General features: G+C 39.0%; 1 protein-coding gene and 1 pseudogene across 4 annotated transcripts in view; both read right to left on the bottom strand.

Moving 5' to 3' along the window:
- Positions 1-19,123, bottom strand: part of CHD1L (chromodomain helicase DNA binding protein 1 like) — a 111,221-nt gene that overhangs the window by 11,876 nt on the left and 80,222 nt on the right. For all 4 annotated transcript variants that reach the window (XM_037061622.1, XM_037061623.1, XM_037061625.1 and 1 more), the window contains 3 exons: positions 18,749-18,902; positions 15,202-15,367; positions 1,249-1,397 (listed from right to left, as the gene is read on the bottom strand). In XM_037061622.1, coding sequence (XP_036917517.1) covers positions 1,249-1,397; positions 15,202-15,367; positions 18,749-18,902 — 469 coding nt within the window. The remainder of the gene's footprint in view (positions 1-1,248; positions 1,398-15,201; positions 15,368-18,748; positions 18,903-19,123) is intronic.
- Positions 902-1,225, bottom strand: LOC118997767 (thymosin beta-15A-like; annotated as a pseudogene).

The following is a 19,123-nucleotide window of genomic DNA, read 5'->3' as shown; positions in this document are numbered from 1 at the left end:
GTCATTTTAGGTTTAACCATTTTTAATGGGAATCTTTCTACAATGTATCATATTTCTTTCTTAAACAGATCATTTCAACATCATGATTATCTTTTTTTTTAAGATTTTATTTATTTATTTATCTTTAGAGGAAAGGAGAGAAGGAGAGAAATATCAATGTACGGTTGCCTCTCATGAGTCCCCTGCTGGGAACTGGCCTACAACCCAGGCATGTGCCCTGACTGGAAATTGAACCGTGATCATGTGGTTCACAGGCCCGCGCTCAATCCACTGAGCTACACCAGCCAGGGCATGATTATCTTAATGATAGCTAGTATTCAATGACCACACATATGGGGTCATGATTATTAAGAGCAGGGTATGTATTTTGCTGTAATAAAGTGGTCTCCCCAGGGGGGCTGAGATGGACAGGGATGCTTTTACCTGCATTAAATGGCAAAATATATTCTTCTGGCTAATGTTTTTTATGCCAACTTTCTACATAGTTTTTATACTACAGTATAGTGAGTTACACTTATATTCTTTTTAGTGATTATATGTATTATTTTATTGCTACATTAGAAATTAAAATAAACTGTGAGAAGCTGCAAAAGCAAGTCACTTCATGAAGATTATGAAGTAATGACAAATGACTTATCCACAGAGGGTACAAGAACTACATACACAAAGGCCATCAACAGTGAAACTGTTGACAGCATCTACCAGTGTAATTTATGCACAAATGGAAAGCTTGTGTAAGGGAAAATGGAAAATGTATGTAAGGGAACATTGGCCACCCCTGATCTGTCAGCCAGGGAGTATGGATGAGAAGACAACAGAAAAGGCCTAAAATCCCTACAACACACAGGTTTACAAAAAACAAGCTCAAACCCATATTTGTTCTTGGGAGAAGATCCTCATTTTATGATGTTTAAACATGCTCTTTCTCCTGCTGGATAGTTTCCTTTGAGGGGAGAATACTTTTTCCTTCAGTATGAGTTTTACTCAGTTTTGATTTGTCGGACTACACCTCAAACAAGTCTGGCTCATCATTCATCTTGACTACAGAAAGACTGAAGGCTTGAAGGCTGGAGAAAGGCATATAGCTGGAGGAAGACCACTCCACACACTAGCTGAGGTAATTATACTTATATTTCAACAAATACTTGCAAGTTCTTTCTTAATAAATCACAACTGGCATCATTTTTTATTCTCTTGGAATGAGAATTTGGAAAAATTTATTATTTTACATAAATTAATAGTTCTTACATGGCCTTTATTTCGGAGTAACCGGCCCTCTTGACTAGTTTTCTCCAAAACGGTTTTCTGAAGATTCACCAGTTGCTCAAATGATTTTCTGTCTTCTTTACTGGGTTCCCTAGAATAGTCTTTCCCTTCGAATAAGTACATATGATTTCCTAAGAACATAAAACACATAAAAAAGAAATGTTAGACACTAAAGAAAAATGGATTCATTCTATTCAAAGCAATAACTAGCGTGAACAAAAGAATAGCCTGGCCCTCACTGGGTGGCTCAGTTGGTTGAAGCGTCATCCCAGGTACCAAGGAGTTGCAGGTTCAATCCCCAGTCAGGGCACATATCTAGGTTGCTGGTTCATTTCCAGTTGGGGTGTGTATGGGAGGCAATGAATCAATCAATGTTTCTCCCTCACACTGATGTTCCCCTCTCTCTCTATTCTCCCCCCACCCTTCTTTCCTCTTTCCCTTTCCTTCTCTCTAAAATTAATAAACATGTCCTTGGGTAAGAATTACAAAAAAGAACAGCCTGTCTTCTAAATGGGCTAAGACTAGATTATGATGAAGGTATTGCATTTCCAATGCCACTGGCACTGACAGGTTTAGGATCCGTATGTAGGTCTCACATATTTGCTTTTCATAGGACAGGGTATGGCTAAAACCCTTTTTGTCATCTCCAGATGGTCTGTGATACCTCCATCCTGTTGAGTCTTAAATCACTCATCACTCATCATGCCACACTATTCCTCAGCATAAATCTCCTGACATTAAGGTAACCAAGAACATATTCTGAACACACATTTAATACTCAACTCTTTCCCCCTTTTCTATAATAAAAAATAGCAAATTGATGAGATAAATGAAGAATCATAAATATAATCCCTTAGAGATTTACAATAATTTTTCTAGATCTCATAAAGCATTTTCATGAGCCTCACCACAATCCTGGTATAACCAATCCCACTTAAGAAAGGGAAAACTGAGCCCTGGCTGGCATAGCTCAGTGGATTGAGCACAAGCCTGCGAACCAGAGTATCGTGGTTAGATTCCCAGTCAGGGTACATGCCTGGTTGCAGGCCAGTTCCCAGCAGGAGACGCACGAGAGGCAACCATACATTGATATGTTTCTCCCTCTCTCCTTCCCTTCTCCTCTAAATATAAATAAATAAAATCTTTTTTAAAAAAGCTTTAAACAAAAAAAAAAAGAAAAGGAAAACTCAGACGGGGATTAAGGGACTCCCCAATTCTTATTGCTAATACATAAAGAAGGCAGAATTTTCTGACTCTAAGACCTGTATGCTCATTTCAGTATATTATTGTCTATAAGAGGTGGAAGAGATAATAGCCCAGCAAATAAAAACTATAGTAATAACAGTAACAAGAGTGTCATCTTGAATAGCACTGTATTGCTATCAGAGCAGTTTCACATCATTATCACATTTGATTTCTGCAACTGTATAAAAGAAAGAAGCAGACATTAACAGCAGCAAGGTTCAAAGAGGGTTGGGTGACAGGCCAAGGTCATGAATCATTGATAAAAGAAACTCATGACAAAACTAAACTAGCAACCAAAGAGATGTGAGACAATGATTCTAAGTGAAATGTATTTAATAGCATATGTTACCAAACAAAGTATTTTCACAGCATTATGAAATTAGCTATAAGTATGTTTTCTCTAGAGAGTACAAAAGCAAAATATTTTAATTCCCCAGAGATCCATTGCTTCACACTTGTACCCAAATACAACCGGCTGTAATTCTAATGACATTTGTTAATTAAATCAGCAGTGGACTTTCAATGAGTTACTCTATTAACATGTGGAAAGGATAAAGAGCTGAGAGGTGTCAAATATGATCAACATATTTAGCTACACAATTCTCAACTTAAAAACATGCTGGACTGACTGAAAAAAAATGGTTTTTAGCAGTTGAACTGTCAGAGAAATATAATTATTTTTCTAAAAAACAGTGAAGTTTATTTTGTTCTAGTAAACATTAGAAAAATAAAGTGAAATTAATCTAGATGAGTGTAGAAATCAGTCAAAACTTCAGTATTTAATGTAATCAAAATGCAAACTAAAAATAGTACCACACACATCTATTTCCTCTCCTATCTAAAACCACTAAATGGCAGTAAGGGGATTCTTAAAAGATATGCAAACCAACAGTAAATGAAAAGTTAAACTCATTGGAAAATGGAAGTTGGGTGATAACAGATCAAGAACAGTGGAAGCAAAACACAGATGCCTAGCCAAGGGGTGATTATGAGATAGAAACGCTTTCAATCCTTTAAAAGCTTAAGATATTACAAGGACAAGGTACCACAGGGCAGGGGCACTGAAATTCTACACACCAAAAATGGGAGTACCATGAGCCCTAGACTCACACTATCTCTTCAATTTGAGTAAATAGGTTTATTCCAACCCTATCCCTTGTCTTCCAAGAAAGATTTTGAAGGGTTTATCTCTGGAGAAACTGAGTTGCCCAGTAAAAAGACTTCACATACAGATATGTGGGAAGCACTCTCAATGCGACAGCCCAGCTCGCAAGCCAGTAATGTTGGAATAAGGACCAAGGGCCCATATACCTGTTCAGCCAGAGCTGCCCATCAGCTATACCATTTCACCAGCCTATGTGATCAGATAGCCAGAGTACCACAGATATTTCAAGAAAACTACCAACAAAAGCACGTGATTCCAAAACAAATTTTGAAAAAAAACAGTAGTAGCAGTAACTGGAGGAAAGAGAGACAATGCAGGAGGCAGAGGAATACTTTCTAAAAAGATAAAGCTTTTTAAAAGTACTCCAGAGAGAGTATTATAATAAATATCCTCAGAGAAGATATTACATCTCTGAAATAAAACAGGATACAATTATAACTAACAGAGAACAAAAAGAGTACTTGAAGAATAAAAAAAGAATAGTAACATTAAAAAATGTAAAAGATAGCTTGTTCCACCATGTTGGAGCCTGTGGAGGTTGCTGGGAACAGGACTTCAACATGACAAGTACATACAGAAGGCTATGGTCTAAGGTCATTTCTGGTGGCTCTAAGTAGTGTGTCTGGAACCAGAGGGAGCACACAGCTCTTCTTAAAATTGAAAGTGTTTATACCTGAGATGAAACTGAGTTCTATCTATGCAAGAGGTGTACTTATGTCTACAAAGCAAAGAACAATACAGTGACTCCTTTCATGGCAAACTGAACAAGGCCAGAGTCATCTGGGGAAAGGTAACATTTGCTCATGGCATGGTTCATGCTAAATTTTGAAGCAAAGTTCCTGCAAAGGTCACTGAACAGAATCCTTATAATGCTGTACCCCTCAAGCATTTAAACTTACTGAAAGGTAAATTTAAAATGTGAAAGAGAAAACTACAAGAAAAGTCAAAGAGTGGCGTCCTAGAGAACAGTGCCAGCTACCTGCATGCCAATCTCCCCACATCCTGTGAGAACCATCCAGATAAAAAAAAAAAAGAAGATAAAACCACCCAAATCCATGCTGACTGCAAAATTAGGAGTCAGGGTACTACAAACTTCAGTTTGCAGGTAAACAGAGAAATGAACATTCAAAACTAGATGGACCCGTTCCCACACCCACCTAGAGTACAGAGAGTCAGGAGAGACTGTACAGAAAGAGGAGAGGGCTGAACCTCAAATACAAAAATAATGAGGATAGGTCTGAAACCTGGCAGATCACAGCAGTGGCTACTGAAAAACGGAAATGAAGAAACTAGAAAGTACACGCAGGCAGCAATTTGGAAAGAAATTGCTTGTGGGGACAAGAGTGAGACATCACAGAAGGGGAAAATATGCCCTGGCAGCTGTATGACAAAGAATAAGGAAGCAAGTGAGAGCAGACAAGATGGTGGGGGAGTGAATGGAAGATACACTAACCTCCACCCAGAACTAATCTGGAATTATAACTAAATTGTGGAGAAATCACCCAGAACAAACAAGTAAATAATAAGGAGAAGAAGCCTTATAACCTCAGACAGACAGAGGAATCAGCTTTGGCACAACCTGACTAGTAAGGAGTATGGTGGAGACTTGAGTGGGCTGGCTGGGCGCCCATAGACGGCAGCTCCAGTGGGATAATTAAGCAGCCAATTGAATCCCCCTGAGAAGAATGGGGTCTAAACACCAAGCTGGGATCCCCAGACTAGAGCACCAGAGACCAAAAAGTACAGATAACAACCAGTGATGAAAAGCTACAGTTTTCCTCCCTGCCGGAGATGGATGGCTGGAGATGCAAGGAGCCATTTTAAAGGGCCAATGCACATATTTTCTTCCCTTTTTTGTTTTCTTTTAATTTTTAATTCAATTATATATTTATTTATTTATTTATTTACATTTTTTATTGCTTTTCATGTAGTTGTCTCCATTCCCCCCCCACCACCACTCAGCTATCCCCAGTTCTCATCCTTCGTTCTACCCACCTTTGGTTTTGTTCACGTGTCCTTTATACATGTTCCTGAAAACCCTTCCTCCGTTCCCTGCATTATTGCTTCCCACTTCCCCTCTGGTTACTGTCAGTTTGTTCTTAATTTGAAAGTTTCTAGTTATATTTTGCTTGCTTATTGGTTTTGTTGATTAGGTTACACTTATATGTGAGATCAAACGGTATCTCTCTTTCACTGCCTGGCTCATTTCATTTAGCATAATGCTTTCCAGATTCATCCCTGCCGTCGCAAAGGGTAGGAGCTCCTTCTTTCTTCCTACTGCATAATATTCCATCATGTAAATGTACAGTTTTTGATCCATTCATTTACTGATGGGCACTTAGGTTTCTTCCAGCACTCAGCTATTGTAAATTGCAATGCACACATTTTCATTTATGGCCACTTACCATGAGCTCTGGCAAAGGTTGGGGCACAGTGGGCTACAGACAACTGTGGAAAAACTGAGGTCAGAAGCTTTGGGGAGAGAACTGAGACAGTAGATTCTGGAATCCCAGTGCTGAGTCATCCCCCACATGGCAGTGGCAATAGCCTGAGGGGACAACAATAGCCCCAACCACAGGAAAGACTCTGCCCCAGACCTGTGATGCGTAGGCCAGACTGCTGAGTACAAAAAGACTAGATTAACAACTGAAGGAGTCAGACACAGACAGCAGATCCCTGGCAAAGTAGGGGAAGAGTGGACTAGAGATGCCTTAAAGAGACTGGGGACAGAGGCTTTGGGGAAAGAACTGAAAGAGTAGCCGTTGAGATCCCTCACATAGGCAATAGCCTGCTTGCTCAGGCAGACTACTCCCCTTCCAGCAGCAACAGCCTGAGGGGAAATAGCAGCCTCCAACACCAGGAGAGGCTCTGCTCTGCCCTAAGATGCCTAAGCCTAACTGCTGAGTGCAGAGTGACTAGATCAACAACTGATGGACTCAGCCACAGACAGATCCCTGGAAGTCTGGATCAGGCTGCCTAAGGTCATAGAGACAGGGCCATCTGACATCACCAGAGGTGGATCCAGAAAGAAAAAATGGTGGTAAATAATAGAGGCTACCAAAATGAAACCCACTATGGTCTTCTCCATGGTCTGCAGTATTTTCCTTCATGCATAGCTTTTTAACATTCATTTCTTGACCATCAAATTTGTGCATACTACATCTCCTTCATTCCCTTTTTTATTCATGACATAAATTATACAGTCTTTTCACATTGCTCCAACTCCAAACTCTTAGTGCTCCTCCCTCTAACCTCTCAAAATCATTTTTGAGTAGCTTATCTCATAGTCTCTCTCATTCTTAAAATAGTCTTAATCTCTCTATACCCTTATTAATACTGACACATTTGTTGTTGACAATGGGATTGCAGGGGGGAGGGGGATGTATTTTTGTGGGTGTGGGTTTACTTTCAGGGTTTTCTGGTTTTGTTCTGGCAGCTTTTGCACAACAGAATACAAGATGTGGTGGGAAGAATGAAATGCAGTCAACCAGCTGGAGGGAAGGACCCAACAAAGAAAGTTCCAACAATAATCGAAACCCAATTGCTTCCAGAAAGCCAACATAAATGGCATAAAGAGCATCCCAACAACATCAAATTCAGGAGATCAAAGAGACTGCATCGCTAAATCTCACAGGTCTCTTACCAACAAGTCAGCGAGTCAAAACAGATCAATTTAAGAAGCAGAAGCAAACAAGGAGAGTCTCACAAATGATGGGAAAAAAAAGAAACAACCTATAATTGAAAGAAAAGGAGGAATCCTCAGAAAGAGTACTATATGAAATAGAGAAATGTCAACTAGGAGATACTGAGTTCAAAACAATGGATATAAGGCAGCTCAATGAGCTCAGTGCAAATTATCAAAAACTACAGGGAAACTAAGTTTCCCTGTAGGGAAACGGCAAATTATATCAGCATGAAAAAGGACACAGAAACAGTCAACAAGAGCCAAGAGGAAATGAAGGATACAATTTGGGATTTGAAGAACATAGTAGAAAAACTCAAAACCAAGCTAGATGAAGCAGAGGATCAAATCAGCAAGCTGGAGGACAACGTAGACAAAAACCCCCAGGCAAGCAAGAAAACGAAAAAAGATTAAAAAAGAATGAAGAGGAGTTAAGGGAACTGCAGGACAACATGACACATAATAATATCCATATAACAGGGATACCAGAAGGAGAACAAGAGGAGCAAGGGATAGAAAACCTGTTAGAAAAAGTAATGAAAACTTCTGTAAGGAAAACTTCCCTAATTTGGTAAGAGAAAGAGTCATACAAATCCAAGAGACACAGAGGGTCCTGATCAAAAGGAACCCAAAGAGGCCCACTCCAACAAACATCATAATTAAAATGGCAAAATTCTGAGACAAGGAGAGAATCTTAAAGGCAGCAAGGGAGAAACAGGAAGTAACATACAAAGGAGCCCCAATAAGGCTAGCAGCTGACTTTTCAAGAGAAACACTACGAGCCAGAAGGGAGCGGCAAGCAATATTTCAAGTAATGAAAAGCAAAGGCCTGCAACCAAGACTACTCTGTTCAGCAAGGCTCTCAGTTAACATGGAGGTGAAATACAGTTTCTCAGACAAAAAAAAAGAAAAAAAAAACAACGAAAGAATACAACTCCACCAATCCTGCACTGCAAGATATGCTAAACAAACTGCTTTAAGAAGACGAAGAAAAAGATTGAGATACAGAGGAACAGAGGTAAAAAGGGAGTTAAACGGCAATGAATATATAGCTATCAATAGTAACTTGAAGCCCTGGCTGGTATAGCTCAGTGGATTGAGCACAAGCCTGAGAACCAAAAGACCGCGGTTCGATTCCCAGTCAGGGCACATGCCTGGGTTGCAGGCCAGTTCACAGCAGGGGACGCACAAGAGGCAACCATATATTAATATTTCTCTCCCTCTCTCCTTCCCTTCCCCTCTAAAGATAAGTAAATAAATCTAAAAAGGTAAATAAAAAATAATAACTTTAAATATAAATGAATTAAATGTCCCAATCGAAAGACATATGGTAGATGAATGGATAAGAAATCATGACCTATGCATATGCTATCTAGAAGAGACCCATCCAAAAGGAAACACCTATGCAGACCAAAAGTGAAGGGCTACAAAAAAATATTCCAAGCAAACAGGCAGGGAAAAGAAGCCAGGCTAGCAATACTTATATCAGACAAAATAGATTTTAGAACAAGTCCATAAAAAGAGACACAGAAGGACACTTCATAATACTCAAGGGAAGAATCCATCAAGAAGGCATAAATGATGTAAACATGTACGTACCCAACATAGGAGCACCCAAATATATAAGGAAAATCTTGGAGGACTTCAAGAAGGATATTGACAACAACACAATTATAGCAGGGGATTTTAGCACCCCACTGTCAAAAATAGATACATCTTCCAAACAAAATGTCAACAAAAATATTGTAGAACTGAATAATGCATCAGATCCAAAGGATTTATCTGAAGAAGCACAATATGCACATGGAACATTATCAAAGAGAGATCACATGATAGGACACAAAACAAATCTCAACAAATTGAAGAAAATCAAAATCATATCAAGCATTTTCTCAGACGACAAGGGCCTAAGACTAGAAACCAACCTCGAGGAAAAAACTCAAAAACACTCAAATTTGTGTAGATTAAATACATGGTATTAAACAATGAATGAGTTAGAATGAGATCATGGAAGAAATCAGAATGTTTCTGGAAAGACATGAAAATGAACACACAACAGTTCAAAACCTGTGGGACACAGCAAAGGCAGTCCTGAGAGAGTTCACAGCAACACGGGCCTACCTAAAAAAGATAAAAAACATTACAAATAAACAATCTAACTCTACATCTACAACAACTGAAGGAATAACAACAAACAAAGCCCAGAATGAGGAAATGAAAGGAAATAATAAAAATCAGAGCATAATTAAACAACATAGAGATGAAAAGAACAATTCAAAGGATCAATAAATCCAGGAGCTGGTTTTTTAAATAGATAAACAAAATTGACAAGCCTTTAACCAGATTCATCAAAAAAAAGAGAGAGGACCAAAATAAGTAAATCCAGAAATGAAAGAAGAGAAATTACAACTGAAACCATAAAAATACAAAGGAAATACAAAGGATTTTAAGAAATTACTATGGATAATTATATGCCAAGAAATTTGAAAACCTGGTTGAAACGGACAAATTTCCAGAAAAACATAAGCTTACAAAACTGAATCAAGAAACACAAAGCCTGAACAGACCAATAACTGCTGAAGACAGTGAAGCAATAATCAAAAAAGTCTGGCACACAAAAGCCCTGGACTGGACTATTTTACAGGACAATTTTACAAAACATTTAAGGAAGAGCTAACCATTATCCTTCTCAGACTATTCCAAAACATCCAAGAAGATACAAGACTCTAACACTTTTTATGAAGGCAGCATCATCCTAATCCTATAATCAGATAAAGACACAACAAAGAAAGAAAACTACAGGCCAATATCACTGATAAACACAGACACTGATATCTTCAACAAAATATTGGCAAACTGCATCCAGCAATACATTAAAAAGATCATACACCATGATCAAGTGGGATTCATCCCAGGAATGAAAAGATGGTACAATATTCACAAATCAATAAACGTAATACATCACATAGAGAAAAGGAAAGACAAAAATCACATGATCATTTTAATAGATGAGGAAAAACTATTTGATAAGGTACAGCGCACATTTATGTTAAAGACACTCATCAAAGTGGAAGTGGAATGAGTGTATCTCAACATAATAAAGGCCATAAATGAGACCTACAGCCAATATCACACTCAATAGGCAAAAACTAAAAGTTTTTCCACTAAGATCAGGAACAAGAAATGGGTGTCTGCTTTCACTAATTTAATTCAATATAGTACTGGAAGTCCTAGCCAGAGTGATCAGACAAGAAAAAAATAAAAGGCATCTAATTTGAAGAGGAGGAAGCAAACCTGTCACTGTTTGCAGGTGACATAATAGTTTACACAAAAAACCCTATACAATTCACCAAAACTATTCGACCTAATAAGTAAATCTGGCAAAGCAGTGGGACACAAACTCAATATTCAGAAATCAAAGGCATTTTTGTACACCACCAATGAAATATCAGAAACAGAAATCAGGAAGAAAATCCCATTTGACAGAGCAACAAGAAAAATAAAGTACTCAAGCATAAACGTAACCAAGGAGGTAAAAAATCTGTACTCAGAAAACTACACAACACTGAAGAAAGAAAAAAAAAGACACAAATAAATGGAAGCATATAGAGTGTTCATGGACTGGAAGAATTAACATTACCAAAATGTCCATACTACACAAAGCAATTTATATATTCAATGCAATCCCTATTAAAATACCAATGACATATTTCACAGATATAGTACAAAGGTTTTAAAAATTTATATGAAAACACAAATGACCCTGAATAGCTGCAGCAATTTTGTGAAAGAAGAACAAAGTAGGTGGCATCACAATACCTGACATCAAACTATACTATAAGGCAAGTATAATCAAAACAGTTTGGTAATGCCATAAGAGGAGACACATGGTGTTGAGAGAATCAAATGGTGTTGAGAGAATTGGACAGCTACATGCAAAATAATGAAACTGGACCACGAACTTACACCACCCACAAAAATCAACTCAAGATGGATGATGTGAATATTAAGTCACAACACCATAAAAGTTTTAGAGACTCTCTGAGCTTCCTGGACTTCCTGGAAGTCTACTTCTTTTGCCAGACTGGGGAAGTTCTCCTTTATTATTTGTTCAAATAAGTTTTCCACTCGTGGCTGTTACTCTTCCCCTTCTGGTACCCCTATAATCCGGATGTTGGAACGTTTACAGATGTCCTGGAGGTTCCTAAGCCTCTACTCATTTTTTTGAATTCTCATTTCTTCCTTCTTTTCTGGTTGGATGTTTTGTTCTTCCTTCTGGTCCATTCCATTGATTTGAGTCCCAGTTTCCTTTCCATCACTATTGGTTTCCTGTGCATCTCCCTTCATTTCAATTAGTTTAGCCTTCATATGTTCCTCTAATTTGTGACTATAATCAACCAGTTCTGTGAGCATCCTGATAAATAGTGTCTTGAACTGTGCATCTGAGAGGCTGGCTATTTCCTGGTCGCTTAGAGTTATTGGCTCTGGGGCTTTGAGTTCTTCTTGCGCCATCTTTTGGGCTGTTCGTGCCTGTTACTTAGCAGGATCGGAGCCCTAGGTGTTCACCAGAGCAGGGCAACCCAGTTGCTGGGTTGTGACGCTGTATGTGGGGGCGGGGTCAGAGAGGGGTAATGGCAGTCCCCTCTGCTGCTTCCCACTGCTGGGGCCTGCAGGGTCTGTCTCACTGCTTGCTCCTTCACTGGTTTATCTGTGTGCGAATGTGTGACCACGGTCATCCTGCTCCCTTGCGCCCTCACTGGGTCTGCCCATTGCTACCCCACACCTGGGATCCGCCCATGGCTGCCTGTTGGCCTGGGTGGGGGGATCTTTCCTGTCTGACCCTGCTCCGCTGCTGGCTCCGCCCCTCTTACCGGTCTGGCTGAATGGTTCGTTGTTGTTGGACTTCCATATAGTTCAATTTTCTGTGTTGGCTGCATTTTTGTTTACTAAAACTTTGTTGTCTTTAAACTTGGTTGTGGGAGTAGGCACAGTATTTCCACCTACACCTCCATCTTGGCGGAAGTCCCAAAGAAGTTGGACCCAGTAAGGAACACACCAAGGCACATCATAATTACATTAGCCAAGAATAAAATGAAGGAGAGAATCCTAGAAGCAGCAAGAGATAAGGGGACAGTCACCTACAAAGGAGTTCCCATCAGACTTGTCAGCTGATTTCTCAAAAGAGACCCTACAGGCAAGAACGGGCTGGAAAGAAGTATTCCAACTCATGAAATCCAAAGACCTACAACCAAGATTGCTCTATTCAGAAAAGCCTTCGTTTAGAATGGAAGGACAGATAAAGTGCTTCTCAGATAAGATCAAATTCAAGGATCAAAAGTACTGTGATTCAACTACATACCTTGAATCACAGTACATACAATCACTGATCACAGTACATACCAAGCCCTTATTATATAAAATGTTAAAGGGACTTATCTAAGAAAAAGAAGATAGCCATGGCTGGTGTGGCTCAGGAGATTGAGCGCAGGCCTGTGAACCAGATGATCGAGGTTCGATTCCCAGTCAGGGCACCGCCTAGGTTGCAGGCCAGTTCCCAGCAGGGGACCCATGAGAGGAAACCATACATTGATATTTCTCTCCCTCTCTCCTTCCCCTCTCCTCTAAAGATAAATAAATAAAATCTTTAAAAGAAAAAGAAAACGAAGATAAAAATAGGGACAGTCAAAGGACAGCAAACTCATAGTTATTAACAACCACACTTAAAACTAAAGGGAGGAGGGCAAGAATAGTAGGGGAAATACAGAATCTAAGGAACTTGAGACACGTGGTCATAAACTAAAGATGGGGAATGGTGGGGGAGCGGGTGTGCAGGGTGGAGGGGAATGAAGGGGGGAAATGAACAACTGTAATGGCATAATCAATAAAACATATTTTATAAATAAATAAATAAATCTACCTTTTAGGCCTAAAAAAAAGTTTTAGGGGTGAACATAGGCAAGAAAATCTCAGATATTCTATGAAGCAGTATTTTCACCAATATGTTCCCTACAGCAAGAGAAATAAAGGAAAGAATGAACAAATGGGACTTCATCAAAATAAAATGCTTCTGCATGTCTAAAGAAAACATCAGCAAAATGAAAAGGGAACCAACTGTATGGGTAAATACATTTGCCAATGATAAGTCAGGCAAGAAGAGTTGGATCTCCAAAATATATAGAGAACTCACATGATTCCATTCCAAGAAGACAAAGAAACCAATTAGAAAATGGGTAAAGGACCTGAACAGACACTTCTCCAAAGCAAGCAAATGCTGGCAAGGTTGTAGAGAAAAGGGAACCTTAGTATAGTGGTGGTGAGAATGCAGAATGGTACAGACACTAGGGAAAATAGTATGCATTTTCCTCAAAAAACTAAAAATAGAACTGCCTTGTGACTTGGCAATTCCACTGCTGAGATTATACCCTAAGAATCCTAAAACACCAAATGAAAAGAACCTATGTACCCCAATATTCATAGCAGCACAACTCACATTAGCCAAGTGTTGGAAACAACCTAAGTGCCCATCAGTATATGAGTGGATGAAAAAACTCTGGTACATTTACACAATGGAATACTACACAGCAGAAAAAAGGAGGAGCTCCTCCTACCCTTGGTAACAGCATGGATGGCACTGGAGAGCATTATGCTAAGTGAAGTTAAGTTAGGCAGTGAAAGACAAATACCATATGATCTCACCTATAAATGGAACCTAATCAACAAAACAAATACGCAAGCAAAATATAGTAAGAGGCAATGAAATAAAGAACTGACAGTGATCCAAGGGGAGAGAGGTGAGGGGAGGGGGATGAAGAAGGAAAAAAGGGAAAGGGTCACCAAGGAACAGCTATAAAGGACCCACAGTCAAAACCAAAGTGGTGACAGGAAAATGGAGACAACTGTACTTGAATGACAATTTAAAAAAAATAGATGGAAGCAAGTGATAGAAATTCAGGGTCCTACAAAAACAAAATAGAACACAAAACCAAAAGTTACAGCAACCCTACTCCCCACTAAAACAACAGAAGTGCCATCTAGTAAAGATACTGTACTTCTCTGTACCCATGAAATAAGGCTCTCTTGAATTAAGATACCTTATAAGACTCTCATACCTCACACCTCAGTCCACACTGAATCCCTGCTACCACTGGTACAGAAAAATTAAGTCATTAAAAAAAATACTATAGATATCAGAGAACATCCTTACAAAACTATCATGTGAAAAACTCTTCAAATCAGAAATTGAAATATTCAGAACAGAAATAGACAAATGTTAACCAAATTCAGAAAAATTAAGAGAAAGACAAAATCATCTCACGATTTACATTTATTACTTCACTAATAAAATGGTACTTATACCACACAGGGTATTGTGAAGATTAAATGAAAATACAGGTATAAAGCACATGACACAGTACATACTTTTGATTGAGCAAAGAATAATCAGTGTTAACTACAGTTTAAAAAACAAATCATTGTACTATTCATACAGGAATCACTATGTGGAAAGCACCATACTAGGGACAGTAGGATTTACTAAAAAAAGAGAAGATATTTGCAACCAAGGGAGGAAAAGTACAAATTAAAATCTTTGAGATTGATACTACCATGGCATCAATATCACCAATTTGGTTCAAAGTTCAGCTATAAAAGAACAGCCAGATGATGTCGTCTGTCTAGAAAGAGTTCTCAGATTAAGTCAGTCTTAAACACTTTAAAAGATGAGAACAGGGCTGGGTAGGAAAAAAATGTCCCAGAGAGCAGCACTGAGGACTTTCAATGGGGACCAATCTCATGCTAGTTTAGGGCAGCTGTGCCCTTTGTGCTGCTCTCACCCCCTACTTACTTCCTTCCTCTTGCTCTCTGCTTCCTTCTTCTGCTGGACATAAGGCACCAGAGATCCACTGGCCATCTTTGGTTTCTCCCAGTATAGACTCCAGGTCTATTTCATCTATTGTGCTCCCCTCGGAAGACAATAGTTTGTCCAAACCGAATTTGAGTATCTCACCCATCTTGAATGGAAAAAACAAAGTCCAGTCAGTTCTCATGAAAACAAACATTGGGTATCCAGGGATTTACTAAGTGGCTTAAGGACACCAGGCATATTCCTTCCCTGATGTTGGCTTTTCTTCTCTCCCCGTAAGAAACCAACAGGGTAATTTAGTATTTGGATGATGGGTAAACAGAAAGTTGATAAATGATCAGAGATGTTGACTTTGACAGTTCTCATTAACAAAAAACTATTTATGAGCCTTCAACCTTTTCTTTGAAGAATAACAGTAATTTCTTGCATTACCTTAGCATTTCTGACAGAGCCTGTTTCATAGGCATTCCCAACAGCCACACGAGAAGTCAGAGACACTATTACCTACTCTCCCACCTCTCCTACTGCCAAACTTCTTGGAAAGAGAAGGCTACATACACAAGGTACTTAACCTCTTGCCATTAACTGGTGTTTTTTTTTGCTTTGGTAATTTGGTTTCCTACCACAGTGCTCTATGGAAACTACCCTCACAAAAACCACTTACATCTTTTGACTGATGGATGTGAAAACCATTTCTCATTTTCCTGGTTGTTCCTCTGGTGCTGTGCTATACTGCTTCTCTTCCCTCTTGCTAGTACCCTCCACATGTTCCCTAGGGCTGTAGGAACCACCCAAAGAAGTTCAGATCATTTCTTCTGACTTAAGCATCCTACTTCCAACTGTGCACTGAGATTCTAAATCAAGCTGGATTCACATCTTGACTTCTCATTTACACCCTGTCCTTTTAGAGATAATTGGGTCAGTTCTCTCTAGATGGTCTATTCTGTGAGTAACTTGGAAATCTTAACATATTCTGTAATAGCTTTGAAAAAACTTTGCTCTAAGCATGAACACACCTGACTACACATTTATTTAACCTTGGTATACAGAACACAGTGACTGGCTTTGTCAACTGGCATCAAAAACAGAAAAACATCCACTATTTATGATAAACATTGGTCCTTTCAGTTCACCTGTATTTACGCTTTCACTTGTGATGTGTCTCCGTCATTAAGGGACTCCACGTGTTTTCGGAGAAGCAATATATTGCAGTGATTACGGGCATGCACTTGGAGGTTAGAGAGTACTTGCAATAGAGTCCTAAGTGTGAATGTGGTTGGGCAAATTACTTAACATGGGAATAAAGACAGTGCCTATCTCATTCTGTTGTTCATACTCAGAAAAAACAACTGCAAAGAAGCACTTCATGTAACACTTGGCATACTATAAGCATTCAATAAATCTTCACTACATCTGCATCTCTCTCTTAGTTTCTACTGTGTTCTCTTGCAGGATGATGAACCTCTTTTGAGGACTTCAGAATCCTAAATGGCTTAGAATTATTAAACGACACTCACTTTGTTTACTACTGGATTCCTTTTGTTTTACAAAAAACAACAACAACAAAAAACACCCAAAACCAAAACTGCTTTCCTTTGAGACAAGGGCAATGATTGTCACCTTTGTTTTTAGCAAAGAGAGATAACGGGTATAGTCTGTGTAGGGGAAGAGATCCATCAAACATTAGAGCCAAAACACAACCTTCCAGTAACCATGAGTTGGGCAAGATTCTGACAGAGCCCCTCTCAAACAGTCAGTGGTCTACAATCCCACTAGTATTCAGCCATTGCACAGAGGTATGTCTACACGATTTACACTGATGTGCCCAGCAGCCTGCTTCACAGGGACACCTTGTCCTCTAAGCTCTATCCATTCTGGGAGAGAGCTAAAAAATTTTACAGCTTTCCTTCCTGCAATAGCTAGAACATGGGCACTCTTGAGGCTCTGTCATTTACCTCTTCCCCTCACCCAACTCGAACTTGTCACTACCAAGTTCCTTTGGAGAACTGTATCTAAGAATTTCGACATTTTACCTAGTCAAGCTTTCATCCTACATTTGTAATTATCTCTTAAACAATGTGAAAACAAAATGTACAGCTTGCCCTGCCACCACCGGTTAAATATGTACATATCAGTTGGGAACCTAAGGAAAAATACAAAAAGAGAAAAAACACACTTTACACTTTAAGATAAACAAAACCAAACAAGTGAACACATAAAACCCAGGGTAACTCTTCCTAGTACTAGTCCCAAAGTAAATGAAACCTTGAGCCCTTCCTGTGAGCTACTGATTCCCTAATAAAACCAAAATAAGCCCTGTCCTTTACAGAGATAATGTGTAAAGATATGTATGGCCTTTGCCATATAAAATCATGTTAAGAAAAATGTTTGTTTTTAACCCATGCTCAGACTAATTCTAAACCTGGTAATTTTGTTTATAACATTGTTTAATTTTTTTCTTATAAATATTTGTTGTATTTTGTTTGATAAATTAGCCGTTTTAAAGCTGCTCTCACAAACTTTTGCATATAAAATTCCTGTCTGTTGAGTTTTCCTCTAACAATAGCTTGTTCATATTTTATCGTTTACAGAAAACTGTTGACTAAAGCCTAAAGTAGCTTCATCTTCTTAAAACTTTGCCCTACCTTCTATCTCCCTAATTCCTATCCTCATCATCCAGGCTTAAAAGCCATCTTTGAATTTCCATCTCCCTAGTTATCCACCTCTGAACAGCGGTGCCTATCATTTCTTCTTTTGCAGTGTTTCTCACCCAGACCCTCCCACTGCTACTGCCCCTCTCAGAGCCTCATTGCTCACTTAATGCCTAGACCTTTCCTATATCTTAGTTGGTCATTCTGCTTCCAGCCCCTCATCCCTGGGTCTTAATACTGATTCTAATTTTAACCCAAGGGCTATAACAGAGTAACATTAAGCCCTCTTCCAGATGAGAGCTTTCTCTAAAGTCTGTCAACCTTGCATTTGTTTCCAATCCAGTATCCCCTTCAGGTAATTAACTCTAGTTCTTTCCTTCATTCTTCCTATACAAATATACATGTTTCTCTGAGTATAAAGAAAGTAATATAAATCTTGAATCAAAGGGTGTGGGGTTAGGATGGAGGCATGAGATTAACCAGTATTTATTACACAGAATTCCTTATTTTGTCTAATTCTCTCAACATCCCACTGAGTTAACTTGCAATATCCTTTTTCAGAAAAGTAAACAGAGTAGATCTGGGAGATTAAGACATTTACTCTAAACCACAGTCAGTAAGTGACAAGGCTTGGATTTGAATCCAAGACAGATGGATCCAAAGTGTATCATTATTCTATGTTCTTCTGCCTTTTAATATCATTTTCATGTCTATCTTCTACAGCAGCCTGCACACATTAGGTACTTTGGGAGATACGAGTCTGGCCAGGGAACAAATGTGTAACGAGAAGAGTGGGTGGTTAATACTAATTCTTTTCATTTAATTCTCATCCACGGAGAGCACTGACATATTCCAAAGTGTCGAACAACCTCTTATACCTGGAGGTCAGCATCAGCTGCAGGTTTCTGGGCTCCCAGAGTAAAATGGCCCCCCTCTATGATCGTGCTGGTAAGCTGCAGCTTGGAGGTGGCCTTCCGACAGATTATTTCTTCCACAGTATCTCTGCCAATCAGCCGAATAACTTTAACAGACCTGTACAGAAGTCAAAGGAGAGGAGGTGGTAGCGGAGTCTGCAAAGATGGGTGCAAACATGGGAGGCTGATGCCGCTAAAAGGAAGTAAACTCAATGTGCCAGGTATGATCCTCAGGTCAAAAGATATGACCCATCTTTTTTAGCTTAGTTCTATAATACCCTAAATTCCATATTTCAACTTAATTAGATGTTAACTCAGGAAGGATGAGTGAAATAATTT

The sequence above is a fragment of the Sturnira hondurensis genome, unplaced genomic scaffold, assembly GCF_014824575.4.
Source record: "Sturnira hondurensis isolate 20B ecotype Veracruz unplaced genomic scaffold, ASM1482457v3 Scaffold0013475, whole genome shotgun sequence".
Lineage (NCBI taxonomy): Eukaryota > Metazoa > Chordata > Mammalia > Chiroptera > Phyllostomidae > Sturnira > Sturnira hondurensis.
This window is presented reverse-complemented; position numbering and strand designations above follow the sequence as displayed.